The sequence below is a fragment of the Diabrotica virgifera genome, chromosome 1 (genome assembly GCF_917563875.1).
Source record: "Diabrotica virgifera virgifera chromosome 1, PGI_DIABVI_V3a".
Lineage (NCBI taxonomy): Eukaryota > Metazoa > Arthropoda > Insecta > Coleoptera > Chrysomelidae > Diabrotica > Diabrotica virgifera.
Genome location: NC_065443.1, coordinates 232,606,183 through 232,629,025, shown reverse-complemented (window position 1 = coordinate 232,629,025; position 22,843 = coordinate 232,606,183). Strand labels below are relative to the sequence as shown.

The 22,843-nt window shown below is 31.1% G+C and overlaps 1 protein-coding gene across 1 annotated transcript in view; it reads left to right on the top strand.

Annotated features, from left to right (window-relative positions):
- The first annotated feature begins 688 nt into the window (after positions 1-688).
- Positions 689-22,843, top strand: part of LOC126879065 (phosphatidylcholine:ceramide cholinephosphotransferase 2-like) — a 520,373-nt gene continuing 498,218 nt past the window's right edge. The window contains exons 1-2 of the mRNA XM_050641958.1: positions 689-848; positions 6,755-6,962. Coding sequence (XP_050497915.1) covers positions 6,955-6,962 — 8 coding nt within the window. The 5' untranslated portion in view covers positions 689-848; positions 6,755-6,954. The remainder of the gene's footprint in view (positions 849-6,754; positions 6,963-22,843) is intronic.

The window sequence follows — 22,843 nt, the reverse complement described above, 5'->3', positions numbered from 1 at the left end:
GGTGTGGGCTGTGCTTTTTATATACCATCACTAGATGTCAAAGAAAAATTTAAACTGAATTCCAATATGTACATCAATATTTTCAGCAGAAACCATAGCTATCATAAAAACATGCCAATACGCCGAAAATAAAAATCTAAAACAAATAAACATATTATCCGACTCATTATCAGTTTTAAAAAGTTTCTCTAGTCAACTAGACGAAAATTCTGTTAACGTAAATCCCTACATCAAAGAATTATTAAAGATACTATTATCTAATCTAACAACTATGCAGTGTAATATAGTGTTCATGTGGATTAAAGCTCATTTTTTTATTTTTAAATGGCTTTGGCATAAACCAATTAGCCAGACTTATTTTTTATTTATAAAATATAAAAAGTACATATTTGTTTTAAACTTTTTTTATGTTAATTTTTTCGTCAACACACTTACAATAATATTTTGTATCTCAGAATTGCTTCCAATGGTGTTAGTTTTTACAATTTCATTTTGCAACGAATTAAATGATTATACAAACATTGATATAAGTTAATATTATTACTAAAAATTATACAATTTAGATTGGTTGGCAAACAGAATTTGAGCTTTACCATATCTTCGAAAAATGATTCAATGCTCTTCTCATTTCTTGAACATTCTAGGATTACATGGTTCATATCACCAAAAACTCATATTGGACTCGAAAATAATGAAAAAGTAGATCAGTGGGCAAAAGACAGCATTTTCAGTGGTGAGGAAACATTGAATGATATTGGACTTCAAGAATGTATAACCATAAGTAAAACCAGATTACATGATAACTGGAAACTTCAATGGAATCAATTCTGCATAAATTGTCCGACAAGGTATACTCTTTTACATCCATGCCAGACTATGCCAGATTATTGGCATAAAAATTTAGATTTTTCAAGACACGATATTGTTACTATCTCTCGACTAAAATTTGGCCATGCCTGTTATCCCGCACATCTATTAGAATATTTTCGCAAAACGCAAGTACATTATTTTCTCAGTAATGTTAAATGAAACACCCTGTATTTTATATCATTATTGAAAAGCAACATTAACGTACTTTAATTTTTATATAATATTCCCTATGCCCAAATTTATTACTTTTCGAGATATTTTAGGTGTTTAAATTTATCTAAGCCATGACTGAATTGACAATTGAAGATTACCGATTATCAATCCGGTAATCAATGTAACACTGTAGCAAATAAAGAAATAAAAATAATTTATTAGTAATACATTTTACAAACAAAAACACAACCACTACATGCAACATTTTTGAAACAACTAAAAACTATCTTTTTATGTAAATGCAACAAATAAACAAAGAAAATTAGTAATAAATTTTACAAAAAAACACACAAACACAAAATACAATATTTTGTGAAGACAATTAAACACTACTTTTTATGTAAATGTAACAATGTAACAAATAAAGAACGAAACATAATTTATCAGTAATACATTTTTAAAAAAAACATGTTTGAAAAAATTAGAAGCTAATTTTAATACAATATTTTTAATATTTAATTACATAAGGTGTTCAAAATTATCTTCTAACACATTTATGTACGCCTAAAAACACATCGAAACACAAATTAACACATCGAAATACACTTTGTATTCTATTTTTCATCTCATTCCTTGTTGTTGGAGGTATTTTATAAACTTCATTATTAACGTAACCCCAAAAAAATCCGTCCAGTTTATTAAATTCTGGTGATTTGGTTGGCCACGCTACTGGTCCATTGAAAAATGAAAATATCTCGAAAACTAATAAATTTAGACATAGGGAATGTTATCTAAAAATTAAAGTACGGTAATGGTACTTTTCAATAGTGATATAAAATACAGGGTGTTCCATTTAAAATTACTGAGAAAATAATGTACTTGCGTTTTGACTCACTTTGTATTTGATATAAAGAAAATTAGCAATATCGACCATTTTTGAAAATTTTGACAATACGTTAAAAAATATGGCATTAATAAGCCATTGTTGTTTTGCTTATTTTTATTTATGCAGGGAGTTGAACTTGTTACGATTTTCATATAAAATTGGTTATAACTTTGTAAATACCCTGTATAACATAACACACCTTTATATTTTTGTGATGAAGAAGTTAACAGGATTTCGAATTTAAAATAAAATATAGGATGTTCCATTTAAAAAAACATAAGTTTGGTCTGCCACTGTGTTATCGAACACCCTGTAATATTCTAACTAATTTTGTAATGTGACGCTCAAATTTGGCTAAAATTTTTGTTATTAACTTTTATTGCTATCTATTACTATAGCGGAGCTATTGACCCTATTTACCCTACTAATCAATCACCCTGTATAATAAGTTGAAGGAAGTTATACCTGTCTTGATTATTATCTAAATAAATTGTAACAGTTTCTTTAAAAATCAATGCCGTTCTCTATAGGCTATTGACTATGTACTGTAGAAAGGAACTATAACGTTAACGAGATTTTATTATTTCTGAGGGTCAATGGATCTCTAGATATGAAAAAACCGCGGAGTGCTGCCATTTAAAGGGGTGAGTTTTTGGAACAAAGGAGGAATTAGTCCCTAGGCACGTATTAGGATGAGTTTTATGCATATTTAGTACAAATACGTCTACAGAAAAATTGTTACAGATTAAATTTACTACGAAAATATCACCTTTTAAAATCGAAATTATTTTTTTTTACAAAAATATATTTAAAAAAGCAAAGAAAATCCACGACAGAAAGCAATGCAGTTTTTTGCCCCATAACTTTTTTCCACGGGGATATTAGGTATAGGCATTGCTTTACAGAAGAAAAACTTCCATCCTTCCTTTTTAGAATGACGTTTGGTAAAAGTCTCTAGGATTTACAGTTTCCAAAATATGATTTTTCAAAGTTCGCCACTCACAGCGATTTTGAACCATTTTACTTGTTATTTCGCAAACACTGTTCTCTAACTTTTTTCTACGCAGCTTTAGGTATATGTAATAGTAATAGTACATTTACTAGGAAGAAAAGTCATTTCCATTTAAAATGGTCCATTGTAGAAGGATGTAGGACTATTTTTAAGCAAGATACGGTTGTTTAAACAAGATACGGTTTTTTAAGCAAGATATTGTATAAGTTATAAACTTTTAAAATTATTTTTAAAATTAAAATACTTTTAAAATTCTAGGACTATTTTTAAACAAGAATGCTTTTCAAAGTGTGACATATACACATGCAATATGTCCCACTAAGTTGGAACCATATGGAAAATTTTTTTATTATTAACTTTATGAAAAAAATGTTTCTTTATAAAATACTCTGCATAGTCTAATACCTAAGATGCAATCATTAGATATAACATTTTATCAATAGTATACGAGGTATGTTAATAAATATGAATTTCGCTCAAGAGTAAAGTGAAGGGTCAGGGGGAAGAACGATGAATGTCTATCTGCAAGCAATTTCGGTAAAATGAGAAACAAAGTTACATATTCATTGTCTTTCCCCCTTGCATCCAATCTTGTAACGCGATTTTAAGACGATTATCATCTTTATTTCCCCTTTGCCATTCACAGGTTGATAGTACTCTTTCTGAGCTAACAGATTGCACAAAAATCTCAAATATTACCAAAAATACATTTATATTTCACAATATCGAAAACTGTTATTAAGAAAAATGATTTGGAATTAAACATTATATTATAATATGCAATTATATTTTTCTATTTAAAAAAAAATAAAAATTCAAATTTTTTCTCATATTACGGATACCCTTGAAGATTCTACGGATATCTTGTTTAAAAATAGTCCTAGAATTTTTTACAATGCACCAGTTTAAAGTAAAAAAATAAGCTTTCTTTTTTATTGCACAATGTATATACCTAAATGTACAAGATAAAAAGTTATAATGGGAAATTTAAAAAATAATCGTAAAAATATCAAAAATTATTAAAAGTATAAAATTTTGAAAAGCATAAATTGCTTAAAAATTATCGTACAGCCTTATACAATAGACCATTTTAAAAGTAATTGACTTCTCTTCCTACTAAATGTACCTACCATTGCATTATATTGTTAGTCCGCTATAACTTTTCCCATGCGTCACGATTCATTCTCAAACAAATTAAGTCAAAACATAAAGTGAAACGAACGTCAATGTGTATATACATTTTGTATACTGTATACTACATATATACTACACACATCGGCGTACGTTTCACTTTATGTTTTGACTAAATTTGTTTGAAAATGAATCGTGTCGCATGGGAAAAGTTTTAACGGACGAACAATACCTACAAATGCGTAGAAAAAAGTTACAGAACAATATTTGCGAAATATTGGAGAAAATGTCCCAAAAATGCTGTGAGTGGCGAACTTTTAAAAATCATATTTTGGAAACTGTAAATTCTAGAGACTTGTACCAAACTTTATTTTAAAGAGGAAGAATGGACGTATTTTTTCTGCGAAGCAATGCCAATACCTATATTCCCGTGGAAAAAAGTTATGGGGCAACAAACACAAAATTGCTTTCTTTCGTGTTTTTTTTAATATATTATTGTAAAAAAAATATTTTTTACTTTAAAAGGTGTTATTCGATAGCAAATTTAATCTGGAACAATTTTTCTGTAGACGTGTTTGTACCAAAAGTGCATAGAACTCACACTAATTCACCCTGTGCCTAAGGACTAATTCACCCATTTCTCAAAAACGCACTCCTTTAAATGGTAGCACTCCGCGGTTTTTTCATATTTAGTCCATTGACCATATGAAACAATAAAACCCCGTTAACGTTGTAGTTCCTTTTAGCTCTCTTATTTTGAACATAATCAATAGCCTAAAACACAATAAAAAACTACTGCATGGAAACACATTGATGATATTAATAAAATTTTTGATTGGCGATTATCATCAATGGACGTGATTGGTGATTTAGTGACATGGAAAGACTTATTCGCTCGCTTGGCAAAAGTATTATAAACATTCATAAAAAACAAGAAGTCCCTAACAGGTGGAAACAATATAATTTTGCTTTAAAAAAGACAGGTGACAAAAATAAATGTGAACTATTGAGTCATTGCACCAATACAGTATGCAGATTATGTGGAAATATCCTAAAAAGTAAACTAAAAGATGACAGAACAACGTAGCAGAAGCAAAAACCGGTGTCAAATTGGAAGATTTACATCGAAGTGGAAGTCGAAATGTCAATAAAATCATTTTTCAACTTAAATGGCTACCTTCTAAATAGAATAGTAAATTCAATGTAATATCTCATATTTCTACTTAAGGCAGCTTGTTATTAAGATAGGAAATCACACATTTTAGAAAAATTACTGTTGAGTTGCACTAAAAGTACCTACTTAGATAAGGCGAAAAGCTTGGGTTCGTACGGAAAAATATTCCAATGGAATTTTTTGCATATTATTCGACGAATTCGAAAAATTTGGAGAATGTGAATATTGCCCTCTATGTTGTTCGAATTTTGTTTGCCAACGTCTTAGTGAGCGTTAGCGTTTCCACACCATATGTTAGAATCTGCAGCACACATTGACCAAAGACTTTTCTCTTTAAGCAGATGGGAAGAGCTGATTTGAAAACATCTTTTAGCTTTCCATAAGTTGCCCAAGTCAACCCTATTCTACGTATTAGTTAATTGGTCTGGTTATCTCTACTCAAGCGAATTTCGTGCCCCAGATATTTGTATGCTGATGTTTGTTCTATAATTGTTCCAGCTATGTTGATGTTTTCACTTAAAACGAGATTTGTCATCACTTGTGTTTTTGGGTTGTTGATCTTTAAACCCACTTGTATAGAGACATGGTAGAGCCTTTCATACATTTCGATGGCATGATCAATGCAATCTGTTAATAGGACTATGTCGTCCACGAATCTGAGGTGACTAAGTTGCTATCCATTTTATGTTTATACCCTTTTCTTCTAGGTTTGCACTCTAAACAAATGTATTCCAATCATGTGGTGAACAGTTTTGGTGAAATATAGTCACCTTGGCGAACTCAACGTTGCATGTTGAACTTGTGTGTATTCTCGTGGAGTCGTGATGCATGCCATTGCATTTACATAGATATTTTTGATGACAGTGGTGTAGCAGTGATCTATTTGGCATTATTTTAAAGATTCAAGCAATTTCTGGTGGTTAACTGTGTCAAATGCTTTCTCGTAATCCACAATTATTAAGACTAGGAGATTGGTGTACTCTATACATTTTTCGATGAGGGTTTTACTAATTTGTAGATGATCATTTTTGTCGAAGCCTAATTTGAATCCTGCCTGCTGACATGATTGGTAAAAGTCCATTTTGTACCATTCCTTTAACAGGATATAACTTTTTACTCTTTTATAGTGTATACTTTCTATAAGTTGTATCATATTTAGATCTTCATTTAGCACCTAATGTTAATAAACGATGAAAATACGATATTAAGAAAAAAAGTGCTATCTTTTTACATATTGGCCAAAGAAGAGTATTTTTTGGAATGTGTGTTTTTTCCGTAGATTCTGTTTGAGATCAATGACTTTTTCACAGATAGACTGGTACATAATCGTTTGTTCATTCAAATTTTTAAATATTAAAGAAGTCCCAAATTTCAAGGTAGCTGATACACTAAAATATTAATTTTTTTGCACATTATATAAAAACCCTAAACCTTTATTTGTAGATCCGGTGCTGCGTGTCGCCAATTTTATTTAACCTTCGCTAAAAGACCCAACCTAAAAAATAATTATCGTGTTTTATTTTTCCAGTCGTCAACTTAGAAGCTTTTGGACGCAAGCGTACGGAGGCGTCACGGCGTCCCTGGACAAGCACGTTTCGTTACTAGGATATTGAAATACCAACACAGGGTCATCGTGTGATTCAAAAAACGCCGTTAGTCCAGTAGACGGTTCGCGAGGTGCTCATACAACTACCTGTCTTACATGGAGGATGAATTATAAGCAACAGGATGACTCAGTAATAACCAGATTTTCAATTTTTATTACACGATTTAGGGCCGATACTTTATGTCTTGATTAACAGCCCGTTAGTTAACGGAGGTTTAATCAGGACCTCTTTAGGGTCTCTTGCGTTGTAATAAATGCAATTACAAATTACAAGTATTATTATAATTATAAATAAGTATAATAATAATTATAATTGCATTTATTACAACGCAAGAGACCCTAAACAGGTCCCGATTAAACCTCCGTTAACTAACGGGCTGTTAATCAAGACATAAAGTACCGGCCCTTAGTGGAAGATAGCACCTTGCACCTTTTTTTTTATACACTGCAAATCGCTGTATATAAACTTTATTTTGTTACATTTTGAAGTTCAAAGCGTTAAGTATAGTCAACTTTTTTCGCGATACTCTCTTCTATTTTCGGTCTACGTTTATGACCGAATGGAACATTATTTAGTCGTTTTCCAAGATCCTATGCAACTATATTTTATGAATCAGACTATACCTAAACCCTATTCTACTTACAGTGTATATGTGTGTGTTTGTGTGTGTACGTATGTGTGCTAAACTAATACTAGTTTTCGAGATTTCTTAACAACGATCGATTTGAAATATTGTGTTATATGAGATGTGATCATTTGGTTTCCGCTGAGAATACCGCATACTTTTGTTTTTCGTCATAGGTGCTTCATGTAATTTCGTCCGGTTTGTAACTTCGTTGTATTTGTTTATATTTTGTTCCGTATTTCCAGTTTTACCCTTTAATAATAAATTCATTAGGACCTTTGATATCATCATTATCATGGCATCTACACTCCTATCAGAATGATTGCCGCCCTCTACAGACTCTTCTGATTCATTTGTCGCGGGGAATCAGTCCGCACTAACATTTTGGTTTTACAATAATTATTGGTTGTGTAACATGGCGTCTTCTACAAAATTCCTCCATTCGTTCTTTTGTTTGTTTATGGTTCTGCCTGATACTGGTCTCCGTTTGGCGATTTTCTTGATAACTCCTTCTGAATTTTTCCTTTCTATATTTCCTGTCCATCTGAGTCTCTGTGGCTTGATAATTCTGACGATGTCATCTCCTTTCAAAAGTTCTGTTACTTCGTAGTTCATCAGTTTTTTTAATTCATTATTTCCCAAGTCTATTGGGCCTGCTCTGAAGTAGTTTTCTCTTTAAGATCCTCAATATTTCCTCATCCTTCTCTGCCAAGTACATTACTTCAGCACCATATGTAATTACTGGTTTAATTGCTGCTCTGTAAGTTTTCAGTTTAGTATTCTGAGTAAGCTTCTTTTCTTTAGGGCAATTTGGAGTAAGTATTTCCAGTAGGCTCTGTTTGCTGTCATGAAATGGTTTTTCGTTGATAACTATGATGATTCTGTCATTAGTTCCATTAACTGAGACCCCAAGATATTTAAAATGTTGCACCTTTTCAAACTCATATTCGCCAATTAGACCAGGGCGCATCTGTAAAAATATTAGTACGTTCGGATGTTGTGAGGTGACTCATATTTTTTTGCAGAAATTGCTTAGAAAAAGCTCATATAATAATAATTGAGTTATCCTCCTAGTCAAAAAGGTCCGGAACATTGTTTAAATAATCAAAATGTCAAAAAATTAAGGAAAAATTCTAATTTTTTCTTCGTTTTTTGATTATAACTTTAAAAGTATCCATTTTGGAGAAAATGCATACAGGGATTTCCTACAATATAGGATTAGTAAAAAATTTTAAAATTTGTCACCCTTGTCGAAAAATAGCAATAATTGCGAAAAAACCATAAAAAACAAGTATTCGCATTTTACGTTTTTCAACCTTTTGTGCTAAACTTATGCCGTTTATATTTTACTCAGAAAAAATTTATGATATAATAAAACAATACTGTAAATTTCATTAAGATCGGTTTAACATATTTTGCAAAATAAATTTTGCAATCCAGCTTTCGCAAAAAATTTTCAATTTTTCAAAATGTTGCAGGCTGAAAATAGCACTTGACAGCAACTTGATTTTTTACATATAGAAGAATAATGTACCTTTCATTTGCAATTTGCGAAATTAAAATCGGTTAGCTACCACGACGTCAGGAATTTTTTTAAATAAACATTAATTTTTGGTGCTACGCGCAGGACAGCGGATACGTTTGCTCTAATTGGGCATTCCAATGACCTTTGATAATGATTGGTAAATTTTAATTTTTATTTCGATATAAATAAATAAATTTGTTTATTGCAAAACAAAAACACATACTCTGTCCTTTGAAATAACACTTTTTTTAGCAAAAACTTTATTTGTTCATATATTTTAACTTAGAGAATAAAAGATTATTATTTTTAAACATATGCAATTGTTTAAACAATATTTCACAAACAATAATCATATTAGTTTGATTTTTGTGGAATTAAAATATTAAAATACAACAAAATATAGAGAAAGAAAATAATATATTAGATAAAGAGTGGAAGAAATTATGGTGGAAATCAACTTGTGTGAATCGAACACCGTTGTCCTGCCCGTAGCACCAAAAATAAATGTTCATTTAAAAAAATTCCTGACGCCGTGATAGTAAACCGATTTTAATTTTGCAAATTGAAAATAAAAGGTACAGTATTCTTCTATATGTAAAAAAAATTTCAACTTGCCATCTGCTTTATTTTCAGTCCTACAACATTTTGAACAAATGAAGTTTTCTTGCGAAAGCTGGATTCCAACTTTATTTTGCAAAATCTATTAAATCGATCTTAATAAAATTTACAGTATTGTTTTATTATATCATAGAGCTTTTTGGGTAAAATATGAAGGTCCTATGTGTAGCTTAAATAGTTAAAAAACGTAAAATGCGAATACTTGTTTCTATGGTTTTTTCGCAATAATTGCTATCTTGCAATAAGAGTGACAATTTTTAAAATTTTTAACCAATCCTAGATGGTAGGAAATTTATTTAATTACGCAACTTTTATATCAGTGCCGTTTTTCTGGGAAGTGAATACTTTTAAAGTTATAATCAAAAAAAGAAGAAAAAAATCGAATCTTTCCTTAATTTTTTGACATTTTGATTATTTAAACAATGTTCCGGACCTTTTTGAGTGGGAGGATAACTTAATTTATTATTAATATACGAGTTAATTCCAAGCAAGTTCTGCAAAAAATATGAGTCACCTCTCAACGTCCATCTCAAAACAGATGCGCACTGGACTAAATATTTAACCTTGTCACAATAACTGCAGTTTTTTCTGATCATATTAGGTAGGTATTTAGTTTTATTTTAATTAATTGCCAAACCCCTCTTGGATGCCTCCTTGCACAACTTAGCAAATTTTTCCTTTAAGGCTACGGCCAGACAAGCGACAATTTGCGGCGCTGTAAGGGCAGTAAAATGAAGCAAAAAAATGGGTCTCACGGTGAGTGTAGTGGATGGCCAGACTGAGCTGTAAAATATCGCGCAGCAACATAGTAACATAGGATAGGACCCATTTTTCGCGCTTCATTTTATTTCCATTACAGCGCCGTAAATGGTCGCTTGTCTGGCCGTAGCCTAAACTGTTTAGGCTAAGGCTCCACGGGCGACAAATTTACGTTAGCAGTAGCCGTAAAACGAACTTAAGGTTCCGCGGAACGGAATAGGAATAGCCGAACTGTACCGACTACAGGACTTGTGCGTAGTCGGTTCAGTTCGGCTATTCCTATTCCGTTCCGCGGAATCTTAAGTTCGTTTTACGGCTACTGCTAGCGTAAATTTGTCGCCCGTGGAGTCTTAGCCTTAGGTTTCTGCTAATTATTCCTATGTCGTCAGAGTACGCCACAGGTTGCGACGTCGATGTTATAATAATTTATTGTACCGTTTATTTCGGTAGCTTTTATTGTTCCTTCTATATTCTATAGCGACCTTAAATAGTGACATTGATAGAAAGTCGCTCTGTCGTACTCCAGTTGCTAATTTTATCATTTTGGATATTATGCCGTCATCTGTATATATTGCTGCCGTCGATCCTTCCATTGACATTTTCATAAGCTGTATGAGTTTCTAAATAAGGATTTGGAAGGCTCTAGAAGGTGTTGGGGGATATCTTGACCTTTTTATGAAAGGGAATTATACTTCTTGTTTTATAGATCTCCTTTTAAATAGAGTGAACACCAAATTCCGGGGCACTAATTTACCAGCATTTGTTTTTCGTTCTGAACTTTCACAATATTATATTTTCTGTGGTAGTTAAAAAGAAGGCTGGCGCTTTATAAGTTTTGTGGTCTCTTAGGTACAGATCTTAGGCATATGTCATAATCTGCATTGATTTATTAAAGATATTGATCCTATTATATAACTTGGTATCTCTGACAGTATTTTCCAGTCATATATGGAAAAAGAGACATACCAGAGTAAGAGCACTTCTTTGTTATAATCTCACACTATCTTAGTGTGGGACCCTGAACACGTGTGTGGGGGTGTTGAGGAATATCTCAGGGGGATATCTTGTCCACAATGTCCACGTGTACCTCTTCTTTTATAGATCTACTTTTTAATTAAGTGAACACGAAATTCACCGGCAATAATCCACGGGCATTGTTTTTCGTTTTGAACTTTCACAATATTATATATATTTTGTTAATTTGATGTACCTTAAATTCTACAGAAATTCCTTCGTTTTTGTTGACCGGTTCCTTACTTATATCAGTGTATGAATAAAATCGGCTCAGCTCAAACTTCTATCGCCGATAGTCAAACATCAAATTAAAGATGAAAGAACTTTATTTATGAACGACACTTAAAACCCGGGAGCAATACAAAGTACATAATAATAATCTACTTGCTCTTACTGTCTTACATGGATGAATGATAAACTGATAACCGATGATGGGACTACATGTTGTCTCTTTGAAGTGAAACGAAGAAATGATCTAAATAAAAATAAATATTCTCTCTTAGCGGCAAGATGTATTATGGTCAGGGCCCACACGCCTAACCAACAAAGGATTATATTCGATCATCAAAATGTATGTGCAATTGTCTAAATTATTGTTTATGATATGTAATAGTTAATTAAATTAGCACATGTTTAAATATAATATCAAATTGCGTTAGTGTGATATACGGGGTGATATATATATATATATATATATATATATATATATATATATATATATATATATATATATATATATATATATATAGAAAATGAAAAGAAGTCTTTGCTGACAACGTAGAAAACGGAATTCTGAGGTTATTGGGATATGCAGCGGTGAAATAAGTGTACTCTTTTAACTAAGTTTCAAGCTTTCGAAAATGTTTATTTTCATCATCAGGAATAACTGAAATAAAGTGCTACTGTTAGTACAGCATCCTCGAAAACATATAGTACAAGGTGTAAAGGTTTAAAAACTTACGTTATTGAGATTTGCTTTCCGTGGATGTTATACCCACAGGTGACAAATTCACGCACCACTCATTGATTGAGTCAAATATTAAAAAATACATGGTGTAAAAGACCAAATTGACAAATTATTTTCTACACTAACACATAAGAAAAAGACAATTAAAAAGATTTACATGCCACGTGTGCCGGCAAGTGTGAAATGTAAGGTTAGAAGTCAATGTCATTCCTGGACATACGCAAATGACACCACTTCTTCTTTTTTTTTAAGACAAAGAAAAAAGAAGAAGTGGTGTAATTTGCGTATGTCCAGGAATGACATTGACTTCTAACCTCACATTTCACACTTGCCGGCACACGTGGCATGTAAATATTTTTAATTGTCTTTTTCTTATGTGTTAGTGTAGAAAATAATTTGTCAATTTGGTCTTTTACACCATGTATTTTTTAATATTTGACTCAATCAATGAGTGGTGCGTGAATTTGTCACCTGTGAGTATAACATCCACGGAAAGCAAATCTCAATAACGTAAGTTTTTAAACCTTTACACCTTGTACTATATGTTTTCGAGGATGCTGTACTAATAGTAGCACTTTATTTCAGTTATTCCTGATGATGAAAATAAACATTTTCGAAAGCTTGAAACTTAGTTAAAAGAGTACACTTATTTCACCGCTGCATATCCCAATAACCTCAGAATTCCGTATATATATATATATATATATATATATATATATATATATATATATATATATATATATATATATATATATATTATTTAATATCGGATATGAAAATTGAATATTTGGAAATACACAATATATATGTCAATGTCAATGTAAATATGGTCCCTTTTTAGGGGATTATTTTGGAATTATGATAAATCTTCGCACTTGAAATTATATTGCAAAAACCCGCAGTCGAATAAAAATCGGTACTATTCCTCTACAACACACTTGAGCTATACTAGATTTAAACTAATGAGTCATGCCATCCCTTATTGCAAATACATGTAAAAACTTTCTAGTCCGTTATCGATACCTTTCTGGGCAATCTTAAGTGATATTTCAAACATGCCACTGTAATTTATGTGCCCGACCCATAATTCTGTCGATATAGGTCAGTTCGGCTACTACCTGCGGTTACTAACATACTTCTTTTGTCTTATGGAAATGAGGCCATCAGTCCGCGTAGTCCAGTCACTTAATATGGAGATGGAAGAAATTTTCATTCCACGGTAAAATATATAGGCATTTCTGCGTCTATAATAAAATCGTATGAGTTTAATTAATATTAATCCATGGTAGCAGGTCCGATATTTTATACACTGTTAGTAATTTTAAACTGATTTATTTTATGACTATATTATTTTTATATAATTACAGTTAAGGCTTTTCGCTATGAACAAAGCCAAGTTTTTGTTACTCAACTGCAAATTTTCTGGTGAAAAAGAAATAAAAAGTGATAAATGCGAAAAATTCAATTAATTTGTTTAATAACAGAGTTGCTAAAAATTATTTTAAAACAAAACTAGTAGCGTGTATGGGCTCCTCTAACTGGCCAAACTTCTGCAAAACGTCAAGTCATGCTTTCAATCAAATTTAGAATAATTCCTTGATCTAGTTGTTCCCATTCTTCCACGAGATCTTCCTTGACATGTTGTAGGTTTCTTAGTGGCTGATGACCCTTCAAGTGCTTTCCGAGTGTATCCCAAATGTGTTCAATGGGATTCAAATCTGGACTTCTCGCTGGCCAATCCATAACCTGAATATTTTGGGTAGTCAAATAATTTTGCACTATTATGAACGATAGTTTGAACGATAAATTCTGGACCCATATTTTCAGCAAGTGGGACAGCATGTGGTTTATAATAATAATAATAGAGTTTATTTGTAGCAAATAGTACAAAATAAATAAACCCAGGTTCTCACTGAACTTGTTAGTCACATGGACTACAACTTGTGCGTGAGGGTTAAATTTTTATTACAAAACAACATTATAGGCCTTGGGCCCGCATATACAATTATTATTTATGACCACACCGTTGAAACTTTTTGTACTTGTTATTTGGGTGAAGTCGGACAAATTTTGAGCTTGGCGCATTATGGTAGTGGGGCGTTTGTCTGTCAAGCGGTGACGAAGTTGTCAATTTTATGCAAGAAAAAAATTTATTACCACATTGGTCATTCTATTTTAATCAATGGATTTTATCATATAAACAACGAAAACAATTTTGTCGGACAAAAATATTGGGGCATATGACGCGTCGGACACGCTAAATATGTCAAATTTATGAAAATAATAAATTTATTACCACATCGATAATTTTAACGGTATCTATCATAAAGCCTTTTTACAATAATGTGGTAACCTTGTCGGACAATTTTCACGGGGCACATGCGCAGTCGGACGCGCCGAATATGTCAATTTCCTGAAAATTTTTTATTTATTACCACAGATGTCATTTTTATTTTGTACTGTTCTTTTACATGTGTAACGCATATTGGATCACTTGTCGGACAAAAATAATGGGGCGTTTTGGTACAATTAAAAGAAAAAGTAATTTTTATGCATACAGGGTGTTTGGTAAAGAATGGGCCATAGCTTAACCTCAGGTTCCTGAGGTTAAAATAGGCCGATTTAAGCTAACTTACCTTAGTACAAAGTTTATAATAGCCGAGATACAGGGTGTCAAAATCAAACTTTTTTTTTATTTATTATTGAATATTTCCTGATAGGTATGAGATAACAACGTGAAATTTTATATCTGGGGGTTTCTTGAGTCGAGAAATCTAAATTCCTTACCAAAAATTATGCATTGCCCAGAGGGCGCCACATATGCCTTTCAGCACTCATTTATTACGTTCAATTTTTTTTATCCCTCACTCTGTATAATTTTGACATTAAAATTTTTATTTTCCTATAAGTTTTACTTAAAAAAGGTATACTTCTTTCATCTTCCTAAACTCAACCGTTTTCGAGATAAACGCATTTTAAATATGCATTGTAGTTACACCCAAAAAATAACTTAAAATTTATGAAAATAATAAATTTATTACCAGATGGATAATTTTAACGGTATCTACCATAAAACCTTTTTACAATAATGTGGTAACCTTGTCGGACAATTTTCACGGGGCATATGCGCAGTCGGACGCGCCGAAGATGTCAATTTCCTGAAAATTTTTTATTTATTACCACAGATGTTATTTTTATTTTGTACTATTTTTTTACATGTGTAATGCATATTGGACCCACTTGTCAGACAAAAATAATGGGGCGTTTTGGTACAATTTAAAAAAAATTAATTTTTATACATTTTTGACCTCATATTAAATTACGTATTTTTCGGCTCATATTACCCGTATGCGCGCCAATGGTGAATATTAAATTCTTAACTGTAGTTAAAAAATGTGCAATAACTACCTCTTAAAACCCACCCAATTTCATTTGCATATCTCAACTGGTTTTAAAGCAATAAATAAATCGTCAGTTTGTCAGAAAAACTTCAACACCCCCTATCTCGGAAACGATGCATTTGTGGACATACGTTTTTCTCGTAAAGCAAACTGACTTTATTTTGTCATGCACAATTACTCCTTATTGCCATACTTCTTTAAAAACACACTTTGTCTATGAAAAGCATGGCTAGTTTTTAAAGTCCTTAACTTTTTTATTATCCAACATAAACTAATGAATGAAAAAACTGAATGTTGAGAAGGAATGAGGCTATAGTTAGGTTTTAATTTTAGTATTTTATAGATGCTAGAATATTCCACGGGGTGATGCGAACTTTGAGAAAAAACACAGTTTGATTCATACACTAGCTTTGCAATAAAAATTATGTGTGTACCGACAATATTACTACAGGGATATTGCTAAAGAATAAGGCGCTAATGTTACGAAAAAATCACTTAAATCGGACAAGAGGTTTATAAAATACAAACCATCAAAAATAACCCATTTTTAAGGTGGTTGATTAATTTTGGTCCAGAGTGTACATATACAGGGTGTTTGGTAAAGAATGGGTCATAGCTTAACCTTAGATTCCTGAGGTTAAAATAGGTCGATATAAGCTAACTTACCTTAGTATGAAAGTTGATAATAACCGAAATACAAGGTGATAAAGTTAAACTTTTATTTTATTTATTTTTGAATATTTCCTAACAGGCATGGGATAATAACACGAAATTCGGTAAGCAGGGGTTTTTCGGGACAATAAATCTAAATTTACCACCAAAAATGATATCTTATCCAGAGGGCGCCACATACGCCTTTCAGCGCTCATTTAATAGGATCAATTGTTTTATTTCTCACTCTACATACCTTTTGAATCAACACTTTTATTCTCTTAACATTTATACTTAAAAAAGGTTACTATATTCATCTCGTTAAACTCAACCGTTTTCGAGATAAACGCATTTTAAGTCTGCGAGGCAATATAATTTTTTGCAAAATTGTGATCTGATATTTGCTTACATACTCCTTGAACAACGACAAACATAGTTCTGTAGTTTTTTTTTTCCAATTAAAAAAAATTTCCGACACAAGTATCAGGTTATAAGCAGTTATATTCTAAATCAAAAAATCTAAGTGTCCGACAAAAATATTGGGTCAAATCCAAAGTCGGACAAAAAATTTAATTTTTATTAATAAACTGTCTTTTAAAAAATACTGGGTTCGTGCAACCCTTACCTTTAAAACCATTTTTCCGACAACATTAGTAGGTTATAAGTAATTATATTCTTAATCAAAAAATCAAAGTGTCGGACAAAAATATTGGGGCAACTCGACAGTCGGACAAAAAATTTAATTTTTATTAGTAAAGTATACTTTCAAATTATGCTGGGTTCGTGCATCCCTTATCTTTACAACCATTTTTCCGACAAATGTAGTAGGTTACAAGTAATTATATTCTTAAACAAAAAATGTAATTGTCTGACAAAAATGTTGGGGCAAACGAACAGAAAACTTAATTCTTTTAGGCTATCGACGAGGAGGTATTATCAAAAAAAAAAATTAAAACAGTGTTTCTCGGTTACTTTTGAATCGATTTAGCTGAAAATTGGTACACACGCTAAGTAAAGCATTTAAAAGGGTATGACGTAGATCGGAACCCAAAATTTTCTTAAAAAATTTTCCGACAAGAAGGAAAATTTTAGAAAAATTGTGATCTGATAATTTTTGTACATACTCCTTGAACAACGACAAACATCGTTCTGTATTTTTTTCTCGAATTAAAAAAAATTTTCAGCACATGTATCAGGTTATAAGTAGTTATATTCCAAATCAAAAAATGTAAGTGCCCGACCTAAATAGTGGGGCACATCCAAAGTCGGACAAAAAATTTAATTTTTATTAATATACTTTTAAACTATTCTGGGTTCGTGCATCCCTTATCTTTACAACCATTTTTCCGACAAAAGTAGTAGGATACAAGTAATTATACTCTTAAACAAAAAATTTAATTGTCTGACAAAAATGTTGGGGCAAACGAACAGGAAACTTAATTCTTTTAGGCTATGGACGAGGAGGTATTATCCAAAAACATTTTAAAACAGTTTTTCTCGGGTATTTTTGAATCGATTTAGCTGAAAATTGGTACACACACTAAGTAAAACATTTAAAAGGGTATGACGTAGAGTTGTACCCAAAATTTTCCCAAAAAAATTTCGGACAAGAGGGAAAATTTTAGAAAAATTGTGATCTGATATTTGCGTACATACTCCTTGAACAACGACAAATATCGTTCTGTAGTTTTTTTTCTCGAAATAAAAAAAAATTTCCGACACAAGTATCAGGTTATAAGTAGTTATATTCCAAATCAAAAAATCTAAGTGTCCGACAAAAATATTGGGGCAAATCCAAAGTCGGACAAAAAATTTAATTTTTATTGATAAACCATACTTTTAAATTATGCTGGGTTCGTGTATCCCTTATCTTTACAACCATTTTTCCGACAAAGGTAGTAAGTTACAAGTAATTATATTCTTAAACAAAAAATGTAATTGTTTGACAAAAATCTTGGGGCAAACGAACAGAAAACTTAATTCTTTTAGGCTATCGACGAGAAAGTAATATCAAAAAATTTTAAAAGAGTTTTCTCGGTTATTTTTGAATCGATTTAGCTCAAAATTGGTACACACATTAAGTAAAACATTTAAAAGGGTATGACGTAGAGTTGTACCCAAAATTTTCCCAAAAAAATTTCGGACAAGAGGGAAAATTTTAGAAAAATTGTGATCTGATATTTGCGTACATACTCCTTGAACAACGACAAATATCGTTCTGTAGTTTTTTTTCTCGAAATAAAAAAAAATTTCCGACACAAGTATCAGGTTATAAGTAGTTATATTCCAAATCAAAAAATCTAAGTGTCCGACAAAAATATTGGGGCAAATCCAAAGTCGGACAAAAAATTTAATTTTTATTGATAAACCATACTTTTAAATTATGCTGGGTTCGTGTATCCCTTATCTTTACAACCATTTTTCCGACAAAGGTAGTAAGTTACAAGTAATTATATTCTTAAACAAAAAATGTAATTGTTTGACAAAAATCTTGGGGCAAACGAACAGAAAACTTAATTCTTTTAGGCTATCGACGAGAAAGTAATATCAAAAAATTTTAAAAGAGTTTTCTCGGTTATTTTTGAATCGATTTAGCTCAAAATTGGTACACACATTAAGTAAAACATTTAAAAGGGTATGACGTAGAGTTGTACCCAAAATTTTCCCAAAAAAATTTCGGACAAGAGGGAAAATTTTAGAAAAATTGTGATCTGATATTTGCGTACATACTCCTTGAACAACGACAAATATCGTTCTGTAGTTTTTTTTCTCGAAATAAAAAAAAATTTCCGACACAAGTATCAGGTTATAAGTAGTTATATTCCAAATCAAAAAACCTAAGTGTCCGACAAAAATATTGGGGCAAATCCAAAGTCGGACAAAAAATTTAATTTTTATTGATAAACCATACTTTTAAATTGTGCTGGGTTCGTGTATCCCTTATCTTTACAACCATTTTTCCGACAAAGGTAGTAAGTTACAAGTAATTATATTCTTAAACAAAAAATGTAATTGTTTGACAAAAATCTTGGGGCAAACGAACAGAAAACTTAATTCTTTTAGGCTATCGACGAGAAAGTAATATCAAAAAATTTTAAAAGAGTTTTCTCGGTTATTTTTGAATCGATTTAGCTCAAAATTGGTACACACATTAAGTAAAACATTTAAAAGGGTATGACGTAGAGTTGTACCCAAAATTTTCCCAAAAAAATTTCGGACAAGAGGGAAAATTTTAGAAAAATTGTGATCTGATATTTGCGTACATACTCCTTGAACAACGACAAATATCGTTCTGTAGTTTTTTTTCTCGAAATAAAAAAAAATTTCCGACACAAGTATCAGGTTATAAGTAGTTATATTCCAAATCAAAAAACCTAAGTGTCCGACAAAAATATTGGGGCAAATCCAAAGTCGGACAAAAAATTTAATTTTTATTGATAAACCATACTTTTAAATTGTGCTGGGTTCGTGTATCCCTTATCTTTACAACCATTTTTCCGACAAAGGTAGTAAGTTACAAGTAATTATATTCTTAAACAAAAAATGTAATTGTTTGACAAAAATCTTGGGGCAAACGAACAGAAAACTTAATTCTTTTAGGCTATCGACGAGAAAGTAATATCAAAAAATTTTAAAAGAGTTTTCTCGGTTATTTTTGAATCGATTTAGCTCAAAATTGGTACACACATTAAGTAAAACATTTAAAAGGGTATGACGTAGAGCAGTACCCAAAATTTTCTTAAAAAATTTTCCGACAAGAGGGAAAATTTTAGAAAAATTGTGATCTGATATTTGCTTACATACTCCTTGAACAACGACAAACATCGTTCTGTAGTTTTTTTTCTTGAAAAAAAAAATTTCCGACACTAGTATCAGGTTATAAGTAGTTATATTCCAAATCAAAAAATCTAAGTGTCCGACAAAAATATTGGGGCAAATCCAAAGTCGGATAAAAAATTTAATGTTTATTAATAAACTATAATAAATAGTAATAACTATAATAAATGATTGTGAGTAAGTCTGTGTTTCATTACTACATTTAATAAACTATAATTTTAAATCATGCTGGGTTCGTGCATCGCTTATATTTACAACCATTTTTCCGACAAAGTAGTAAGTTACAAAGTAGTAAGTTAGTAAGTTTTCTGTTCGTTTGCCCCAAGATTTTTGTCAACCAATTACATTTTTTGTTTAAGAATATAATTACTTGTAACTTACTACATTTGTCGGAAAAATGGTTGTAAAGATAAGGGATACACGAACCCGGCATAATTTAAAAGTATAGTTTATCAATAAAAATTAAATTTTTTGTCTGACTTTGGATTTGCCCCAATATTTTTGTCGGACACTTAGATTTTTTGATTTGGAATATAACTACTTATAATCTGATACTTGTGTCGGAATTTTTTTTTTATTTCGAGAAAAAAAACTACAGAACGATATTTGTCGTTGTTCAAGGAGTATGTACGCAAATATCAGATCACAATTTTTCTAAAATTTTCCCTCTTGTCCGAAATTTTTTTGGGAAAATTTTGGGTACAGCACTACGGCATACCCTTTTAAATGTTTTACTTAGTGTGTGTACCAATTTTCAGCTAAATCGATTCAAAAATAACCGAGAAAAACTGTTTTAAAATATTTTTGGATAATACCTCCTCGTCCATAGCCTAAAAGAATTAAGTTTCCTGTTCGTTTGCCCCAACATTTTTGTCAGACAATTACATTTTTTGTTTAAGAGTATAATTACTTGTATCCTACTACTTTTGTCGGAAAAATGGTTGTAAAGATAAGGGATGCACGAACCCAGAATAGTTTAAAAGTATAGTTTATTAATAAAAATTAAATTTTTTGTCCGACTTTGGATGTGCCCCACTATTTATGTCGGGCACTTAGATTTTTTGATTTGGAATATAACTACTTATAACCTGATACATGTGCTGACATTTTTTTTTAATTCGAGAAAAAAATACAGAACGATGTTTGTCGTTGTTCAAGGAGTATGTACACAAATTATCAGATCACAATTTTTCTAAAATTTTCCCTCTTGTCGGAAAATTTTTTAAGAAAATTTTGGGTTCCGATCTACGTCATACCCTTTTAAATGCTTTACTTAGCGTGTGTACTAATTTTCAGCTAAATCGATTCAAAAGTAACCGAAAAACACTGTTTTAAATTTTTTTTTTTTTTTTTGATAATACCTCCTCGTCGATAGCCTAAAAGAAATAAGTTTTCTGTTCGTTTGCCCCAACATTTTTGTCAGACAATTACATTTTTTGTTTAAGAATATAATTACTTGTAACCTACTACTTTTGTCGGAAAAATGGTTGTAAAGATAAGGGATGCACGAACCCAGCATAATTTGAAAGTACACTTTACTAATAAAAATTAAATTTTTTGTCCGACTGTCGAGTTGCCCCAATATTTTTGTCCGACACTTTGATTTTTTGATTAAGAATATAATTACTTATAACCTACTAATGTTGTCGGAAAAATGGTTTTAAAGGTAAGGGTTGCACGAACCCAGTATTGTTTAAAAGACAGTTTATTAATAAAAATTAAATTTTTTGTCCGACTTTGGATTTGACCCAATATTTTTGTCGGACACTTAGATTTTTTGATTTGGAATATAACTACTTATAACCTGATACTTGTGTCGGCAATTTTTTTTAATTTAAAAAAAAAACTACAGAACGATGTTTGTCGTTGTTCAAGGAGTATGCAAGCAAATATCAGATCACAATTTTTCTAAAATTTTCCCTCTTGTCGGAAAATTTTTTAAGAAAATTTTGGGTACAGCTCTACGTCATACCCTTTTAAATATTTTACTTAGTGTGTTTACCAATTTTGAGCTAAATCGATTCAAAAATAACCGAGATAACTCTTTTAAAATTTTTTGATATTACTTTCTCGTCGATAGCCTAAAAGAATTAAGTTTTCTGTTCGTTTGCCCCAAGATTTTTGTCAAACAATTAAATTTTTTGTTTAAGAATATAATTACTTGTAGCTTACTACCTTTGTCGGAAAAATGGTTGTAAAAATAAGGGATACACGAACCCAGCATAATTTAAAAGTATAGTTTATCAATAAAAATTAAATTTTTTGTCTGACTTTGGATTTGCCCCAATATTTTTGTCGGACACTTAGATTTTTTGATTTGGAATATAACTACTTATAACCTGATACATGTGCTGAAATTTTTTTTTTAATTCGAGAAAAAAATACAGAACGATGTTTGTCGTTGTTCAAGGAGTATGTACACAAATGATCAGATCACAGTTTTTCTAAAATTTTCCCTCTTGTCGGAAAATTTTTTAAGAAAATTTTGGGTTCCGATCTACGTCATACCCTTTTAAATGCTTTACTTAGCGTGTGTACCAATTTTCAGCTAAATCGATTCAAAAGTAACCGAGAAACACTGTTTAAATTTTTTTTTTTTGATAATACCTCCTC